Source organism: Nyctereutes procyonoides, unplaced genomic scaffold, assembly GCF_905146905.1.
Source record: "Nyctereutes procyonoides isolate TBG_1078 unplaced genomic scaffold, NYPRO_anot_genome, whole genome shotgun sequence".
NCBI classification, from domain to species: Eukaryota; Metazoa; Chordata; class Mammalia; order Carnivora; family Canidae; genus Nyctereutes; species Nyctereutes procyonoides.
The window spans coordinates 13,477,240-13,493,921 of NW_026575128.1; the positions used below are offsets into that span (position 1 = coordinate 13,477,240).

Genomic DNA, 16,682 nt, shown 5'->3' on the forward strand with positions numbered 1-16,682 from the left:
GTCCGCAGGCCGCTCGGGGCCCCGGCGCCTGAGGCTCGGCCGGCGGGAGGCGGGCTCTTCCCGGCTGGGAGCGGAGCAGCGCTCGCCGGGCCGCGCCTCGGCCCTCGGCCGCTCCCGGGCTTCATCCGTTTCTGGTCAGTTTCGCGGGTACCTGCGCGGGGTCTGCGGGGAGAGGCCGGGGGAGGAAGTCGCGCCTCGGGTGGGGACCCTGCGGCCGTGTCCAGAGAACACTTTCCCGTCCCCTCCCCGGGAGAGCGACATTGCGGGGGGACGGGCGTCCGTCGCATCGGCGGCCGGGCCGGGCTTTGTGCAGCGATGGGGTCCGCGCTGCCCTCGCTGCGGGGGAAAAAGAGATTTTGTTTTGCCAGTTATTGTGGCTACTGATGTCACCATCGCCATCATCACCAGCAGCACCACCATCATCCTATTTAATTAAAGTTATCGTTCAGAAGCGAAGCGGCTTGTTCCTTTGAGCTTCGTTGAAACGATAACAAAGCAGCGCGCGCCCCCCCCCACCCAGGCTCTATTTTTTTTTTTTTTTAAGTTGCTGGGTTTGGGGTAGGGAGAGAAAATGGAGAGAGGGACGGGCACGGAGACCCTGTCATAATGCAAAAATGAACCGGGACCTGAGACGCGGGAACGGGTGGATTCGCCCTTCTTCCTACCCCTCCCCCCATCTGGATTAGACGAGGAGAAAGAAAATCTCCCGCATTGGACTGAAACCGCAGGGAAGAATTATTCCTATATTTCCACCAAAGCCGGGGCTTCCAAAGGGAGTCCTTTGGAATTAACCTAGGATTTCGATGTGAAATCCTAAACTGGACAATTTAGGCAAAACAAATTAAACAAAACCCCTTTTTTGGGGGGAGGAAGCAACCTAAATCTCACTACGCTACACACTGGGAAGCAGTATTGGATTTTTACCCTCCCTCCCTTTGCCTTGTTTATTGCTGCAAGGAATTATTAGGATTCTCCCCTAATGAACACTGAAAAATTGAAAATCATCGTGTGGGGATGGCGGAAAGGAAGGCAGGGGCTTGCTTGCTTTCTTTTATTAGTAGGAAGCAAAGAGGGGACCTACATAGATCACGTATCCCCCCTCATTCTCTTCGATCCCTGCTGTTGACTCCATTCCTGTGGGAAAGTACCCTTTGGAATTGGGTTCTGGTTTCGCTTTGGGCTAAAGGTGGGCAAGGAGAGAACGGGGCCTCGGAGGTTCTTCCCCACAGATCGGGGTCTGGAAACCACATTCCCCTTTTCCAACACACATTTCCCCACCCGCTCACGCTAGGCCTTGTGGCCATGGCTGTCCCCGAACCCGGGTTCCCAAGCCAACCGCATAGACACGTCAGTGCTTAGAAAACAAACCCAGCCCGCAGCGCTGAACCAGACGTCCCGTCAGAGGGCCCGAAATTGTTCGGGCAGTCTGTGCTGAGCTCGTTGTTGTTGTTGGAGTAAATAGTTATTTCTGATTGGTCAGGTGTAGGGTTCTTTTTTAAGGGGGTTTGGGGGGAGGCCTCTAACACCTGCAGGGTGGGGGCAGAAAGCCATCCGCAGTTCCCTGGGCTGGTTGGTGAGGACAGGAGGTAATTCCCAGCCATTGACCCCCATTTCTCTCTCTCCCTCCCTCTCGCCCTCCCTCTTTCTCTCCACCCCCATCTTTCCTGGAAACTGGCTTTGGGCGCGGCAGACTGCCCAGGACCACACCGTGGCCTAGCTGCTGGTCTGTCAGCGAGAGAGAGGGGGAAAGCAGAGACCCCCGTCCACAACTTGGACCTGGTCTCCCGCCCCTCTCCGGCGGAGTGGTGATCCTATTCAGAGGGGCCGGTCTCTCTAAATATGCCCCAGGTGAGTTTTGGGGAATAGTATCGGTGGAAACAGTGTCCTGGAAGACCTTGGGTTCCGGTCTGGGGTGGAGGAGGCGTAGGACAGAGGATTGGGTGAGGGGAGGACGAACCCAGAGCTGGGAATCTGGGATCCATGCCTCTGTGGCTTCTAGCAGGGCCCTTTACCTTTTCGATCTGGGGTTAAAACACGTACGTAGCTGGACCTAGTCCCCCAGGCTGCTCCCATCAGTCCTGGTTCCATGGGTGTTTCACAAGCCTCCTAACTTTGGGGCAGCTATATCCGGGTGGTGCAGGCTGTGTGTGCCCGGGCCACTGGCAGGAAGAAGGCCCGGCCATCCTGGCTAGCACAGTCCCAACTCCGGTGGGCCCTGGCCGGGGCCTCAGGCCTAGGGTGGGGCTGTGCTGCAACAGCCTCCGCTCCCGTAGTGGCAGGGAGGGTGGCTCTCTTCATGGGTGATTTTGGTTCTCGTGCATGCTTGGGGCTCCCCCAGGGGGCGTTCGGGTGTGGGTGCATTATGAAGGATAGGGAGCTAGCTAGCTCTTACCCTAGGTACCCGCGGAGGCTCTTTGCCTATGAGAGATTTTCCCTGCCGGGAATGGGGAGCTGCCCCGGACCCTGTGCCTGCCCCCTAGGAGCTCCTGGGATCCTTGTCTTGCTCAGACACAAACGGAAGTGTTGCGGCCATCTGGCAACAGGGATGAGGATCCGGTGTTGGGGGCTGCGAGCTGATTCTGGGCCGCACAAAGAGGAGTTGTAATGGTCAAATAGTCTAGTGTGATTCTGTTCAAGAGCTTCTCCCCCCTCTTTCATCTTCCCCAAATAAAAACAAATGAACAAACAAAAATCACTCGGGCTTTCTTTCCAGTAATCTTAGCCCAAGCCAGGTGATGGGGTTTAGTCCCTTACAACCAAAGGTGCTTACGAGTCCTCTGTTGGCTTTTTCTGGAGCACGGCCCCCTCGCCTGGGTGATCCTGGTTGCTGAACAGCCTGCCGGGTTTTCCTAAGGTCCGGGGATGGGCGGGGAGAGGTTGGCCACAGACCCTGGGGACCAATCAAAGGTTTCTCACAGGGAGCCTCAGAGATATAGATATTTATAGGCGGCTGGGGAGGGCATTTGGGGCCAGGGTCAACACATCTGGAATATGTGCTCCTCTTGCCCCTCGGGGATCTACGCCTCCATGAAGCCTTGGAATTAATCAGAGGGTATAAATGTGTCATAAGGAGAGCTTGAACTCAGTCTGGTGATCGCAGTGTGCACCGTTTGTTTGTTCTTGGTTAGAAGCTGGGGCTGCAGCACGTGTCACTGGGCACACAACCGTGTGTGGGGACAGTAAGGTAGGGAACCAGCACATAGGGGCTTGTATATTTTGCCACAGGATGGTGTGTTACTGGTGCAGTTCGCTGCTGCAGGGGAGCTGGGAGGATTGGCCTGGTATACCTCGGCTGCGTTTCTAGTGGCCGGTGGCTTGGCAGTCCCATTCCGTGGATACAGATCTATTGTTTCCGCCATAATCGTAAACTCCCTTCCAATGAAGCCTTGTAGACCCACTGCCTCGGCGGCTCACGTACACCAGGTCTTGGGGAATTCGGTCGTTTCCTGGTGAGCCCACGTTGCTGGCAGACCCGGGGCAATCCAAATGGCCATTCTCCATCACCTTGTGTGTCTGGTGGCAATTTTGCTGAGCCCCCAAAGAGGCTTCAGAGGGTCAGATCTCTCTTCTGGGGTGGGAGGACATTTCCCAGGCCAGCCCGGGTCCAGGACTGTGCAGTGGCGGAATGGCTGCCCGTGAGCAATTAGATGGACTCTGCTTGGGGCTGAATTGGATTTTTGTGTATTTTCTGCTACAAAATATCCCAATCATCTAATTCTGAGAGGAGAAGCCTTATTTTGAGCATCTGGTGAAGCCTGTCGAGTTGATAGCCAACTCAATAGGCTTCGTGTGTGTGTGTGTGTGTGTGTGTGTGTGTGTGTGTGTGTTTTATTAAAATAACTCACAAGCACCCTCAAACTCCAGGCTCCAGACCAGTCTCATGGTTTTTTGGTTCTTTTGGGGCCTCTGGCTCCACTGACATCTTAGCAGGATGACGGAAGCCCCCCCCCCAACCTCACCCCCAATGAGCGTTAGTGGGGATTAGAGCCTCTACGGGTCACCCTGGTGTATGGTTGTGGAGAGAAGGAGTATCCCCAGCCCCAGGGATATCCATGGGAGAGTGTATACCAGGAGAATAGTGCAGACAGTGAGATCACAGTTCTGGTCCCGCTCTGTGGCTCCGTGGCAGATAGGTTCATGTGACCTTGGGCAAGGCAGTCCCCTCGCTGGCTCAGTCTTCTTGCCAATAATAATGTTTACTTGAGCATTTGCACAGTGCTTTTAGGTGCATCAATGAAGTATTGCTCCCATTTCTCAGAAGACCATGCAGGCAGGAGAGGGGGATGGAAGAGTTCAAGGGCCTTCATGATACCTCTTCCCGCTGGTGGGTGGGAGCCTCGACCCCGGTGGCCTCAGGAGGCCTCCAAATGCCTGGGCTCCATACCCACTCAGCCAAGCCTCCCTTCCAGACGCCATCTCACTTCTAAGTCCAGCTGAGCATAAGGGGGTGCAATGTGCGGTTGGGGAGGACTTAGTGCTAGGATCATCCTCCCTTCCTGGTGTCTCATCTCTGGTCTAGGTGGGTGTAAATGGCCCCTGGGGTTCCCAGCAGCTGCACAGAATACACGTGGATTTGCTCAGTGCCGACAGGCAGCCCCTGCGGGGGGTGACTGTGTGTGTGGGAAGGGAGAGCGGCAGTCCCCGCCCTCTGGGGCACAGGGGACCCCAGGCCTCCTAGCCTCCCTTCCCCGAGTTCCCTACTTGTTGAGAAGCCAGAGAGGTTGGAAAACACCCCACCTCTGGGCCACAGTTTCCCCGCCAAAACCTAAAGGGGGGCGGGAAGAACAGGGTCAGGGGGTTTGTTCCCTCCTCTTCCCCTGCAGCGGGAGCAGGGGGACGAGATGATATTTCTTTCTCGCCTCTTTCTACATTTCCTTCCTCCTTTTTCCCCTTCTGTTTTCTCTCGCTGGCTCTATTCCTCTTCTTCCAATGTCTCTGCCATCGCTCTCCGTGCCCCCAGGCCCTGGGTCTCGCAGGCACCCCTGCGCTGTCCCAGCCGGGCCGCCTGTCCACGTGGCGCCAAGCGCGCCTCTTCCACGTCTCGGGGCGCGAATCCCGCTGGGCCCCCGGCGCACCGCTCTGGGCGGGCGGCTGTCGGAGCGGGCGTCCGCTTGTCTGTCTGTCTGCCCGCAGGATGACGGAGCGGCCGCCGGGCGAGGCGGCCCGCAGTGACCCCCCGCCGGAGGGACGGGACGCGGCCGAGGCCCGCATGGCCCCCCCGCACCTGGTCCTGCTCAACGGCGTCGCCAAGGAGACGAGCCGCGCGGCCCCCGCGGAGCCCCCGGTCATCGAGCTGGGCGCGCGCGGAGGCCCGGGGGGCGGCCCTGCCGGCGGGGGCGGCGCCGCGCGGGACGGAAAGGGCCGCGAGGCGGCGGCGGCCGAAGCGCGCCATCGGGTGCCCACCACCGAGCTGTGCCGGCCCCCGGGGCCCGCGCCCGCCTCGGCCCCCGCGGAGCTGCCCGGCGACGGCCGCATGGTGCAGCTGAGCCCGCCCGCGCTCGCGGCCCCCGCCGCCCCCGGCCGCGCGCTGCTCTACAGCCTCGGCCAGCCGCTGGCCTCGCTCGGCAGGTCAGGCCCGGGGGACGACCGGGGGGGGGGGGCGTTGCGAGCCCCGGGGCGGGTGTGCGTGTGCGCGGGGGCTCCGTGGGGCGGGCGCGCGAGCCAGTGTGCGTAACCCCGAGGGTCCGCCCTGGGGAGCGCGGGCCGGGCTGCGTGTTGGGGTGTGTGTGCGCTGGGGTGGGGTGTGCACCCAAGGGAGTCGCCTGAGTGGGAGCCCAGGTGAGAATGTGTCTGAATGCGCTCGCTGCTCTGAAATCCTTCTGGAAGCTGCAGCCCTCAGCGGACAGGTGAGAGGAAGGGATCTGAGGGTGGTTGCAGACGGCTCCCTCCCCGAACTGCTGGCCCGGGTGGGGCGGGGATCCCTCCTCCCCTCTGGGGCCCCTCTGCCCTCGGCCCGGGCCGTGGTCTCCGGGCTGGGGCCTGCACTCCCCTCCCAGTTTAGGTGTCCATTTCCCTGCTGGGGCCACTGAGATGGTGGGGAGATAGGGGTAGATTTGGGGTGGAGACCGGAAGGTGAGGCAAGGGTTGACAATGGGGGCAGCTAGTGGGAGACCCCGAGGAGGAAGAAGCTATGGAGAGCCCAGGTAGGGCAGTGAGGGGCATGTGAGCAGTGGTGAGGCCAGGTTTACTCTCTGTTGTCTGTCCACGGGCCCCATGGGGCGGGGTGCAGGTGGGGTGATCTGGGGGGGGGGCAATGTGTCCTGTGAAGTGCTAGGGCTGCACATCGTTAGGTGTGAAGGCCACAGCTGCCTGTGTGAGTACCTGTGCGGGAGGGGAGGTGCCTGTGGATTGTGTGCTTGTGTCTGGGAAGGGGAGTACGTCTGCCTGGGGAGCATGTGTATTCATTTTTGGGTTTGCTCTGTGTGTTCACTTCTGATTGTGAAGGGTGGGGAGCGGTGTGTGGGCATGGGGCCCCTTCTCCCTTCACTTGCGTACCCAAGGGGAGAGAGTGGGAGCATTCTGTGACTGTGTGTGGCTGTCTGTGTGGGATGCTCCTTCTATCCCGGACTCAGGTGTGAAGGGAGCAGGGTGGCCCTTGTGTTCCCCCCGGGGTGGGGCGGGCACCCAGAGCACGTGGGATCGCTGAGGAGCCCGCCGCCCTCCACCTGCGTGTGAGCTTGTGCTCTGCTTACTCCCTTCCACAGTGGGTTCTTTGGGGAGCCAGATGCCTTCCCTATGTTTGCCACCAGCAATCGAGTGAAGAGGAGGCCCTCCCCTTATGAGATGGAGATTACAGACGGTGAGTCTCCCTGCCTCTTCCTTTGTGCTCACCCCTCCTGCTGGTCCAAGAGCCCCAGCAGGGGCCGACCCGTATCTTCAGGGACAACTCCCTAGGCGGCTCACATAGTTGGGGGTGGGGCTACTGGGGAATCCGAGTCTGCTGGAGTCCTTGCCCTGCAACTGCCCCAGGACCAGGCCAAGTCATGGGTGGGGCTGGGGGCCATCCTCACCGTCCTGGGAAGAGGGAACATGGCAGTGAGGACACAGGGTGGCATTTAGCGCAAACCTCTAGGGTCAGCTGGCGTCCGTCTGCGCTCTAGTCCCCATTCCTACACTGGGCAAGAATCCCAGGGGAGGGCAGCACACATGGTGCTCCCTGCCTCTGAGCACCGAGCCTCAGGGATTTCTTGTACCTCCTCCCAAGGCCTTTTTTGGAGTCTGCTCCCTGCCTGGAATTGCACTGTCAAGGTCCGTGTCCCAGGTCCCTTTTTTGTGGGACCCTCTTGGCCCCTGTTCCATACCCAGGGCTGAGACCTGGCATTCCCTTCCTGACATCATAGATCCTACCCTGCCATCCTCCCCTGCGTTCCCCAGAAGGCCCTCGCCAATACTCCTGTGAACTACCTGAGTAGTCTTGGGCGCTAAACTTGGGGAAGGAGTTGGATGGATGGGAAATTAGGAGTATCCTGTCCCTTTTCCCAGGGTTGACCTGATGTAGGAGATGGGACCCAACACCAGGGGGCAGGAGAGCAGGCTCTTCAGAGCCGGGGACCAGGAGCCCAACCCTGGAGCTGCCAGTGTGGGGCCTGGGGCTCCTGTAGGAAGGCCACCTGAGGCCTTGAGGCCAGATTGGGATTTAATCAAGGGGTCAGTAGGAGGGACGTGTACTGAGCTGGAGCTTCTGGAGAGGAGTCCTCTGTAGTGTTCTGGAGGGGAGGGGGCTTGGAGTCTGGACAAGGAACAGATCTCATAAGCCCTAAGCAGCCTGGGGCATGAGCTGTCGGTCCAAGAGGGAAGGGTGATGAGGTGTCAGTACTGCTGGAACTTTGGGGCTGATCCTGCTCCAAAGTTCTCCAGGGCAGAGGCCTTTTGCACAGAAGGCAGAAGCAATGAGAATCAGGCACAGAGGAGAGGAAGCAGGAGAAGGGGCCAGGGGGGTGAGGGTTTGGGTGGGGGAGTGCAGAAGTATAGGGAAGCCATTACTCATAAATGTCACCTGTACTGTCTGGACACTGAGTAGGTGCAGAGAGGCAGGGCCGCAGAGGGATGGACAGACTAGGGAAGAGGAAGGTGCAGAGAGGCGGATGGTTCTCTGGGAAGGTGCCAGAGAGGAACAGACAAAAACGGAGGTAAAGAGGAGGGTATGTGTTGTGTGGTATGCAGAGTACGTATGTCCATGGAGGTTTGAAACCAGAGATTTCACCAAAGAGTCCGAAGAAGTGGAACTTGGTGTGGATTCCTGCTGCTGAACTTTTCTGGTTCTTATTTTCCTCATTTGTAAAGGGGGGAACCTCACAGGTTGCTAAGAGTCCAATGGGATAAAGTGTTTTTAGGGCTTGGCTGGGGATAGGTTCTGCTAACTGTAACTGGGACAGCAGTTGTAAGGCCCCCTCCCCACCCAGGAGCTCCCTCAGCGTCCTCCTGGGCAGGGACAGTTCTCCTTATGTCACAGCTGAGGGACGCCCCTCTGTCTGGTGTGGAGGCCAGAGAACATCGAGTTATTTCCTCTGCAGCAGCCCAGGATAGGACCGCCAGCGGGTGTGCTGTGTTTTTCCCAGCCTGGGTCTGGTCTTCGGCAAAGAGTCAGCTGGGCTGGGCCCTATAGGGGCTTGGAGAGCCAGCTTTCAGAGGCACGGGGGGCCAGGGGTGAGTGATCCTCTCAGGAATCTCAGGTGTGTGTGTATGTGTGTGTGCATGCGTGTATCTGTGTGCAGGTGCAAGTAAGAGAGAGAAAGAGGATCAAGCAAGAAGCGCTGGCACAGATGAGCCATCCTGGCCTCAGTCTCCTTAGCGGGGGGGGGGGGGGGCGGTCCGAGGTGCAGCCCCGAGCCCTCCTCACCTCTTCTCCCCTGCCCTAGTTTCTCCTTTCTGAGGTCTGGTTATCGGGGTTGGGGTTATCGAAGAGGGAAAACAAATATCCCAGGACTGGGAGTTCCTTCAGGACACAGAGCTTCCTGGTGGCTTTTGGGAGCCCAGCCCCCACTGAGGTGTGGGGAGGGGAGCAGCCACCTCAGCCCAGGAACTTGGGAGCACTAGCAGGGCCCTCTTCTGTTTTCTATGGCTTTGGGAATCCCAGGTCAGGCTTGGACATTGTGCGGGGCTTTGAACACCATAGGTGCTCAGTTTGTGCATGCTGATGTCTGCCGCTGCCCCACAAGTCTTAGCATATGAATACAGTCTAAATATTGGCCAAGTCTGGAGATTGCACGTAGACATGGAGAGCCCGAGGCAGCCCTCAGACACCTGCTTAGAGCCTCCGGCTGTGCCTCTGCATGGCCCCTGTCTCCTCTTCTCTCCTGGGGAGAGAGCCACAGGGTAGGTCCTTTTCTCTCTCGCCGCTGCTCTGTATTCCGTTCCCCCCACCTGCCAGCATGATCAGCCTCTTCTGTGTTTTCCATCACCCTTAGAATACAGTCCCCACTCTTACTGCAGAGACCTGTGGAGTCTGGAGCCAGCCTACTCTGATCACACCCATGCTAATTAGTAGGTTGGCTTCAGCCATTTTCCAGCTCAGGGCCTTTGCACATACTGTTCCCTCTTCCCTTCCTGGCTGGCTGTTCACCAGCCTTAAGGTTTTACCTTATAGCTATCACCTTCTCCAGTGTGCCATCCCCAGCCACCTGAGCTAAATGTGGTGGCTTCTCCCCCATCTGTTATTACATTCAGCCTCCTGTTCATTTTCATTTGTTTGCTACTTGTTCACCCGTCATCACCATTAAAATGTATGCTCTGTGAGGGCAGGGGCCCTGTCTTTAGTGCCTGGCACAGTGCCTGGTGATTAGTAAATAACTGATGGATGCATGATAATAGCTGACGTGTATTGGATGTTTAATCTCAGGCAGGTATTGGCTTAAGGACTTTACCTGGGTTAGTCATTAGATCCATGTGACAGTCTTGTATTTTAGTTACTAGTATTATCTCCAATTTACATGACGAAGCTGAAGCACAGAGAGTTTAAGTAATGTGCCGGAAGTCACTATCTAGTGAGTTATACTCAGGAATTCAATCCAGAAAGTCTGGCTCCAGAGTTTGTCTTTCTCACTAGTGCTGTATGGCTTTTGGCACAAGTGAATGAATGAACGAATGACCTATGGTCCCCGTCTTCAAATGTCTCACAGCCCCACGAGGGAGACGAGCATTAGACACATACAGTAATGATCAAAAGTGATGGAGGGGCCCCTGGGTGGCTCAGTCGGTTAAGCGTCCGACTGTTGGTTTCAGCTCCGGTCGTGATCTCACGGTGGTGAGACGGAGCCCAGCGTTGGGCTCCACGCTCAGCACGGAGTCTGAAAGAAAGACACTCTCTCCTTCGCCCTCTGCGCATGCTCTCCTCCCCCGTCCCCGCACACACTCTGTCTCTCTCTTAAATAGATAAATCTTTTTTTTGAAAAAAGGTGATTGGAGATCCAGGGGTTGGAGGGCCTGGTAGTTGGTGAGGTTGGTCCGGTAGGGTCGAGGGGAATCCTCAGAGGAACGGGGGTTCAAAGGCTGAGTAGGAGTTGTCTAAGTAAAAGGCAAGAAGGCCTTCTAGGTTTCCCAAGCCTCCCTATGGGTGGTTTCTCTTCTTCCCCATGGGAGAAGGTGCCTTGGGGGACCTCCATCTCATTTTTCTGAACTCCCGTCCTCCTACCACCAGGTCCCCACACCAAAGTAGTGCGGCGCATTTTCACCAACAGCCGAGAAAGGTGGCGGCAGCAGAACGTGAACGGGGCCTTTGCCGAGCTTCGCAAGCTGATCCCCACGCATCCCCCGGACAAGAAGCTCAGCAAGAATGAGATCCTCCGCTTGGCCATGAAGTACATCAACTTCCTGGCCAAGCTGCTCAATGACCAGGAGGAGGAGGGTACCCAGCGGGCCAAGCCTGGCAAGGACCCCGTGGTGGGGGCTGGCGGAGGGGGTGGTGGGGGAGGGGGCGGTGCGCCGCCTGACGACCTCCTGCAGGACGTGCTGTCCCCCAACTCCAGCTGTGGCAGCTCGCTGGACGGGGCGGCCAGCCCGGACAGCTACACAGAAGAGCCGGTGCCCAAGCACACGGCGCGCAGCCTGCACCCTGCCATGCTGCCAGCCGCTGATGGAGCAGGTCCTCGGTGATGGGGCCGGGGCCACTCAGGACCAGCCAGGAGGGCACCCTCAGGCCGCTGGGACTGTGGGCTTCGGGGCAGGTCGGGTGAGGATGGGGCAGCTCTGAAGCCCAGCGGTGGACTTGATGAGCTTTCCTTGATGTCTGAACTTTGCGAAACCCTAACTGGCCCTGGGGTGGCTTTCCTGTTTCCTGCCTTAGTGGGAAAACAGAAAAATGGAGCAAAGTGGTAGGTACTTTTTATGAAGACGGCACGGTCTTCCCCTTCCCCCCAAACCCTAAGACTTCTCAAGTAAGTAAGGAGCTCGACTGGCGGGGCTTTCAGCCTGGAGCTTGGGGGCCCTGTCTTTGCTGAGACCTGGGGTTGTCAGCTCTCACTAGGGGCATCCAGCAGCCTCTGCCTTGCCTTCAGCCCCTCCCAAGCTGGCTGGTGTGGCTAGTGTGGCCACTCTGTCCAAATATGTAGGTACCCAGTAGCCGCCCAGTTCTGGGTGAGCCCCATCTTCGCCCAGGCCCATGTTGGGTCACCTAGCTTGCCAGCTGCTGCAGAGTCACAAGCCTCGAGGTGCCTTCTACAGGGCTTGGTGGAAGAAGATGGCCAGTGGACAGCCTGCTCTCGACTAGCTGGGCCAGAGGGTCAGAAACCCAGTAGCCCTTACTACTCACCCCGGGGATCAAAGCTCTGCTTTCTCCCCACTGAGACTTGCCTTCCCAATCCTTGTGGGGACTGAGTGTAGCCGGGAGCCTGCCCTGTCAGGCATCATCATGTGAAGACAGAGAGAGGGAAAATGATGAGAGTGAAATTGAGCAAGAGCTGTTTGGGGCTGTGGGTTCAAATCCTGCGGTGTCTCAGACCTTCCTGCCTGTATTCTCAGCTCCCCATCACTGTTCACGCGGTGAGCAAATGCCAGTGTGCTGCTGGGCGTGTGCTGGCGCCGGGAGTGGATGTGCAGCCCCGTCTGCACGTCCTCCTCTCCTGCTCCACGGGGTCTGTTTGGTGAGGGTCTGGTCTGATCCCAGCCTTGAGCAAACCCTGTCCTACGAAATCCTGGCATTTGGGGTTTTTGCTTGACTTCGGTTACTGGTGGGATCTTTAGGTCTTGATATGACCCAGACTCCAGCCCCACTTCTAGGGCATGGGAAAACCCGTCAGAGACCAGGCCCTGGCTGAGACCTAGACAAATGCACACTCACTTAGCAGAATCTTCGACACCCCTCAATTATACAGCTTTCAGCCATCTAGGGTGTGTATGGGAGGCTGGCTTACTGCAATAGGAGTGCCCCCCTCCAAAAGTTGTACATGAAATTTTTGTAAATCAAACCCTTATCCTTCATCTTTTAAAGAAATACTACCGCAAGTCCTTTTGTAAAGTGAAGAATTTTTTTGTAGAGTGGACCACTGCCCCTTGTTGATCTCTTGTGTCAATCCAGATGGTGGGACATGGTTTCCTTAAGGCCAGGCCTGCCTGTGACGTGTGTTCCAAGCCCATGAGACAGACTCCACACAAGTCCTGTATACCCGTCATTGTACCCTCAAGTCACCACAGCCATCTCTCACGAGGCTTCGTCTTTGAGGCTAGAGGGAAAACAGTCTCTATGCAGACAGGGCATGAGGCCGGCTCCCTCCCCGCCCTCTTAAGTTGTGGGGTCCAGTTTATGAGTAGGGGAGCAACATGGTAATCTTTGGAGCACTCAGACCCCCAGTCCATTTCAGACCCCCAACATCATATCTTGATGAAATTAGGACTGGTTTCTTTGCAATACTTTGGAAGCTCCTGTGAGGAAGCCCATTTGTCTAAAGATGGAGCACCTGTCCCGGGTCCTAAGGCTGCGTTTGCTTCCTGGTGGATTAATTTGACTTGGGAGTGAAAAGTGGCCACAGTATGGATGGATGGAGAGGTGCTGGGAGATGGATCACACATTCTACCGGGAACTCAAGCTTCTGGCTTCCTCTTCTCTCAGACATGCAGAATCACATGGATAAGTTACCTTCTCAATGTCAGTTTTTCAGAAATACCCTGGCTTGGCCTGTCTCCTAGGGCAGTGGTATAGACCAAGTGGAATCATGAAAGCAGAAGCATTTTGAGATCAGAAAGAACTCTTGCCCTCAGGATCATTCCTGCAGTGGGGCTTCCCATCCTGAGTCCAGGGCCTGGGCAGTGGGCCAGTCTGCCTGACTGTGCAGCACTTGGGTAATTTAGGTTCCAAACCTCTTTTGCTTGAGTTTTCCTGATTGTCCTCATTTCTCCAGATTGACCTCATTTGTGTCTCCTTCCAAGGGAAGGCACAGGAATGAGAATGGAAAAAGATATGGGCAAAATGTGTAAGACATTACAGCTTCCCCAAATGGGCCCGGGTCGGGATGGGCAAAGCCTCATGTCTTTGTAAGACCTACAGAAGATCCAAAATTTGAACTTTCATTTGCACCCACCTCCCCACCCCTTCCAGCACACCCTTCTTCTTCCTCCGCCTCATCACCTACGAAGAAATGACAACATTCCGAGAATAATATCTGTGCTAGAGGAAAGGATGTAAAGGGGGAAAAAAGCGAGGAGAACAGAGATGATTGTGAGGACTGGAGGGATTCCCATCTTTTCGGGAAAATTCATATGCTTTTATCGGTGGTGGCAAACGACAAGATGGTACAACCTTTATCCTTTTCTGAGAACAGAACAAAGGGCCCAGCATCTGTAGTCAGCCGACAACTATCTCGGCCTTTGGGGGTGGTCTGGTCGTACTTGTGATTTCGATGGTACGTGGCCCCCCGCCGAAGGCTCGCCCATGCCCGTGTACATAGCGCATTGTTCCTATGGGCGGGCCCAGCACTTTCCTTCATTGTTGTACTGTACGTGATGCGTTGCATTGGTCTCTGCATTTTTCTGCAGAAGAGGAGTAAGCGCTCCAGGTACCTCGACCTTTGTACAGCCCGGAGGCCAACACTGTGGGCGTGACTCTTTAGCGACACAACCCTTGTGGTGATGATGTGTGTGTATATATATAAGGATATATTGGGAAGATTTCTAAATAAAAGTTTTACAGAGGGGCCTGGACTCTGTCCTTGCATCTTGCATGGCCACGCCTGGGAGTTGGGATTGTGAAAGGAAGGGCCTGGCAAGAGTCTCTCTCTCCTGAAATGGAGGGGTTTCCAGGACTCAGCTGTCCTCTCAGGGTGGGATCCTGGCCCATACCTTGAGCCCCCCCCCCCTCAGGGTTCCATTCTTTTCCCTCTGCCTGGCCTCACAGAAGGGGACTCTTCTGAGCATTTTGCACCCACACTTTGGGCTCAGGGCCATCCCACAGACGGTCCCCTCTGTGTCGGGTTCAGCTCCCACGGCGGGCCGGGGTGGTTGCTTTTATCATAGGTTCAGGACAGATCAAGTTACTGCCAGCAGAGGAGGATCCCAGGTGCCCCAGTGACTCAAAGGGAGGCTGCACTCTTACGTGTGTTGCTCTTCAGGGGTGGGGGGGGCAGTGCAGGTCTCACACAGGGCTCTGGGACAGGCTGAGGCTTTGGGGGTAGTGGTCAGTGAATGGAGGCTTAGGAATGGGAATGCCAGTACAGCCAAGGGCTCTGGGTTCTGGGATGGCGGCAGCGGGCGGGGGGTTGTGGGGTGGTTGGTGCTCTGCATATGCACTGTTGGAACTCCAGGGACCTCAGTAGGTCAGCATTTCCAATGGAGTGCCAGTCCTTTCATCCATTCAACAACATTTTTTGAGTCCCTACAATGGGCCAGGTATTATTCTAGGTACTAGAGATCCAACAGTGGAGAAAACCAACATCCCTGTTCTTGTGTTGCTTGAATACTAGCAGGGAGACCGTAAACACACGGACACACATGAGCATAGAAGATATGTTGATTATGGCATTGGTATAGTAAGGATACAGCACATTAGAGGGTGATTAGTATTAGGGAAAAAAGATGTGCCCAGAAGGGAACTCAAGGGGGCCCATGGATAACCCTGGTTCCTCTGGGGTCAGCCTTGCTCATCTCGCCAGGCTTTGATTTTGGCTGCCTCTGTCCTAGGAAGCTTCCAGCCATAGCTAGGCTGCCCAGGGCTTGGCAGAGCTTGGGAATCCTGCTCTGGCCTATAGGGATGCTCCCGGGCTTTTGGAAGCCTCCCGAGTGTGCTTCTCCCCGGCTCAGGACAAGGAAGCCCTTGGGCAGATAGGATGCTGAGACCTAGTCCCCCGGGAGGGTGGAGAGGGTGGAGAGGGTGGAGAGGTTGGGGAGGGAGAGAGATTGTGCACAGGACAGTAACATTTCAGAGGCTACAGTAAGAGGGGTTTCCGGGTTGAGGAAGTGGTTAGCCAAGCCCAACGCAGCGGTCACTGATGGCTCAGACCACATCGGCATCAGGGGAGGAGAAGAATGGGAAGGGAGGGGCACCCGTTTCCAGAAGGACGTTTCCCAGGAGCAGGCAAGGCAGTCCACCTGTGGAGAGGTCGGGACGACCTGACCCTGTGGCCACTAGGCAGAGGCTGTGAGGCAGCCCAAGGGGGCCAGGCCCTTGGGGGTCGTGTGGGCTAATGTCCCCATCTCCAGGTGGGCAGACTGAGGCCGAAAGAGGAAAGGCGCCTTCCCAGGGCCACCCACCCCATGATAATGATGACAGGGGCAGGTGGGCAGGACGAGGCTTCCTGCCTCCCAGGACGTGCTGTGCCCACCTCGGGGGAGGGGCTGTGTTCTTGCCCTTCTGCCCTTTTTGCCCTCTGCTCCTGTTATACCCTCCTTTCTGTCCCACTGCCTGTGTGTGTGTGTAACCATCCAGTTTTGCACTTTTTGTATCTATCCATCTGTCATCTGTGTCTGTCTTCCTTCGATCTGGCTACTTGTCCCCAGCATCCGGAAGACTGCCCTGACGCCGTGGGGCCCCCTTCCCTCAGTGCTGGCTAATGTTTGTCCACTCGTCCATTTCCCCGCTCAAACACAAGCCCCTCCAGGGCCAGACCAGGCCTGATGTCTCTTGGCCTCCAGCCCCCAAGGCAGATCTAGCACGGGACCCTCTCAATATAATGCACGGAACTCTCAAGCTCAGCGTTGAGGCCAGCAGGGAAAAGGGGGCGCATGGAGAGGGTGGAGGGGGGACATAGGGAGGGTAGCAGGGGGCTGGGTCATCCCCACCTCCCCCGACCCCCCACAGCCTAAAACCACAGTCCTGGCCTCATTAAGGACGGATAGCTCTGCCCCTTTGGCTGCTTCTGTTGGTGGGGAGGTAGGGTGTGAGCTTTCTTGGGCTGGGCCCCTGCAGCCCCGTTATCATACTGGCCCGGGTGGGGTGAGGTGGCGCTGATGAGGATCAGGAGGCTGTCTGTCCATGCCGTCATGGCAGCCTTGCCTCCTGTGCTGTCCTCTCCCCCTTCTCTGCTTGCACAACAGCCCTGTGAGCCGGGCAAGCACCTCTGACCAGCGACCTGAGGACGCGCATGGTGCAGGGCACTGCGTCCTGCAGTGGACGCCCGGCCCTCAGGAGTCAGAGTAGGGACGGAGTAAGTCAGGGTCACCGAGGGCGTTCTCTCTGTTGTCTGGAGAAGGAAATGAGGCCTAGAGAGGCCATGGGGGGTTTCACCGAGGTTACGCAGAATTTGAATTCAGGTCCGAGT

The 16,682-nt window shown here is 57.0% G+C and overlaps 1 protein-coding gene across 2 annotated transcripts; it reads left to right on the plus strand.

Moving 5' to 3' along the window:
* Nucleotides 1-50: 50 nt before the first annotated feature.
* On the plus strand, nucleotides 51-14,123 carry TAL1 (TAL bHLH transcription factor 1, erythroid differentiation factor). Of its 2 annotated transcripts, XM_055342140.1 has the most exons (5): nucleotides 51-134; nucleotides 1,691-1,848; nucleotides 5,134-5,568; nucleotides 6,705-6,799; nucleotides 10,637-14,123. In XM_055342140.1, the coding sequence occupies exons 3-5, from the start codon at nucleotides 5,135-5,137 to the stop codon at nucleotides 11,089-11,091; spliced, it is 984 nt and encodes a 327-aa protein (XP_055198115.1). In that variant the 5' UTR covers nucleotides 51-134; nucleotides 1,691-1,848; nucleotide 5,134; the 3' UTR covers nucleotides 11,092-14,123. The 2 variants fall into 2 exon arrangements, with proteins under 2 accessions (XP_055198115.1, XP_055198116.1); XM_055342141.1 differs by lacking the exon at nucleotides 51-134 and having other exon boundaries at nucleotides 1,560-1,848.
* The last annotated feature ends 2,559 nt before the right edge of the window (nucleotides 14,124-16,682 follow it).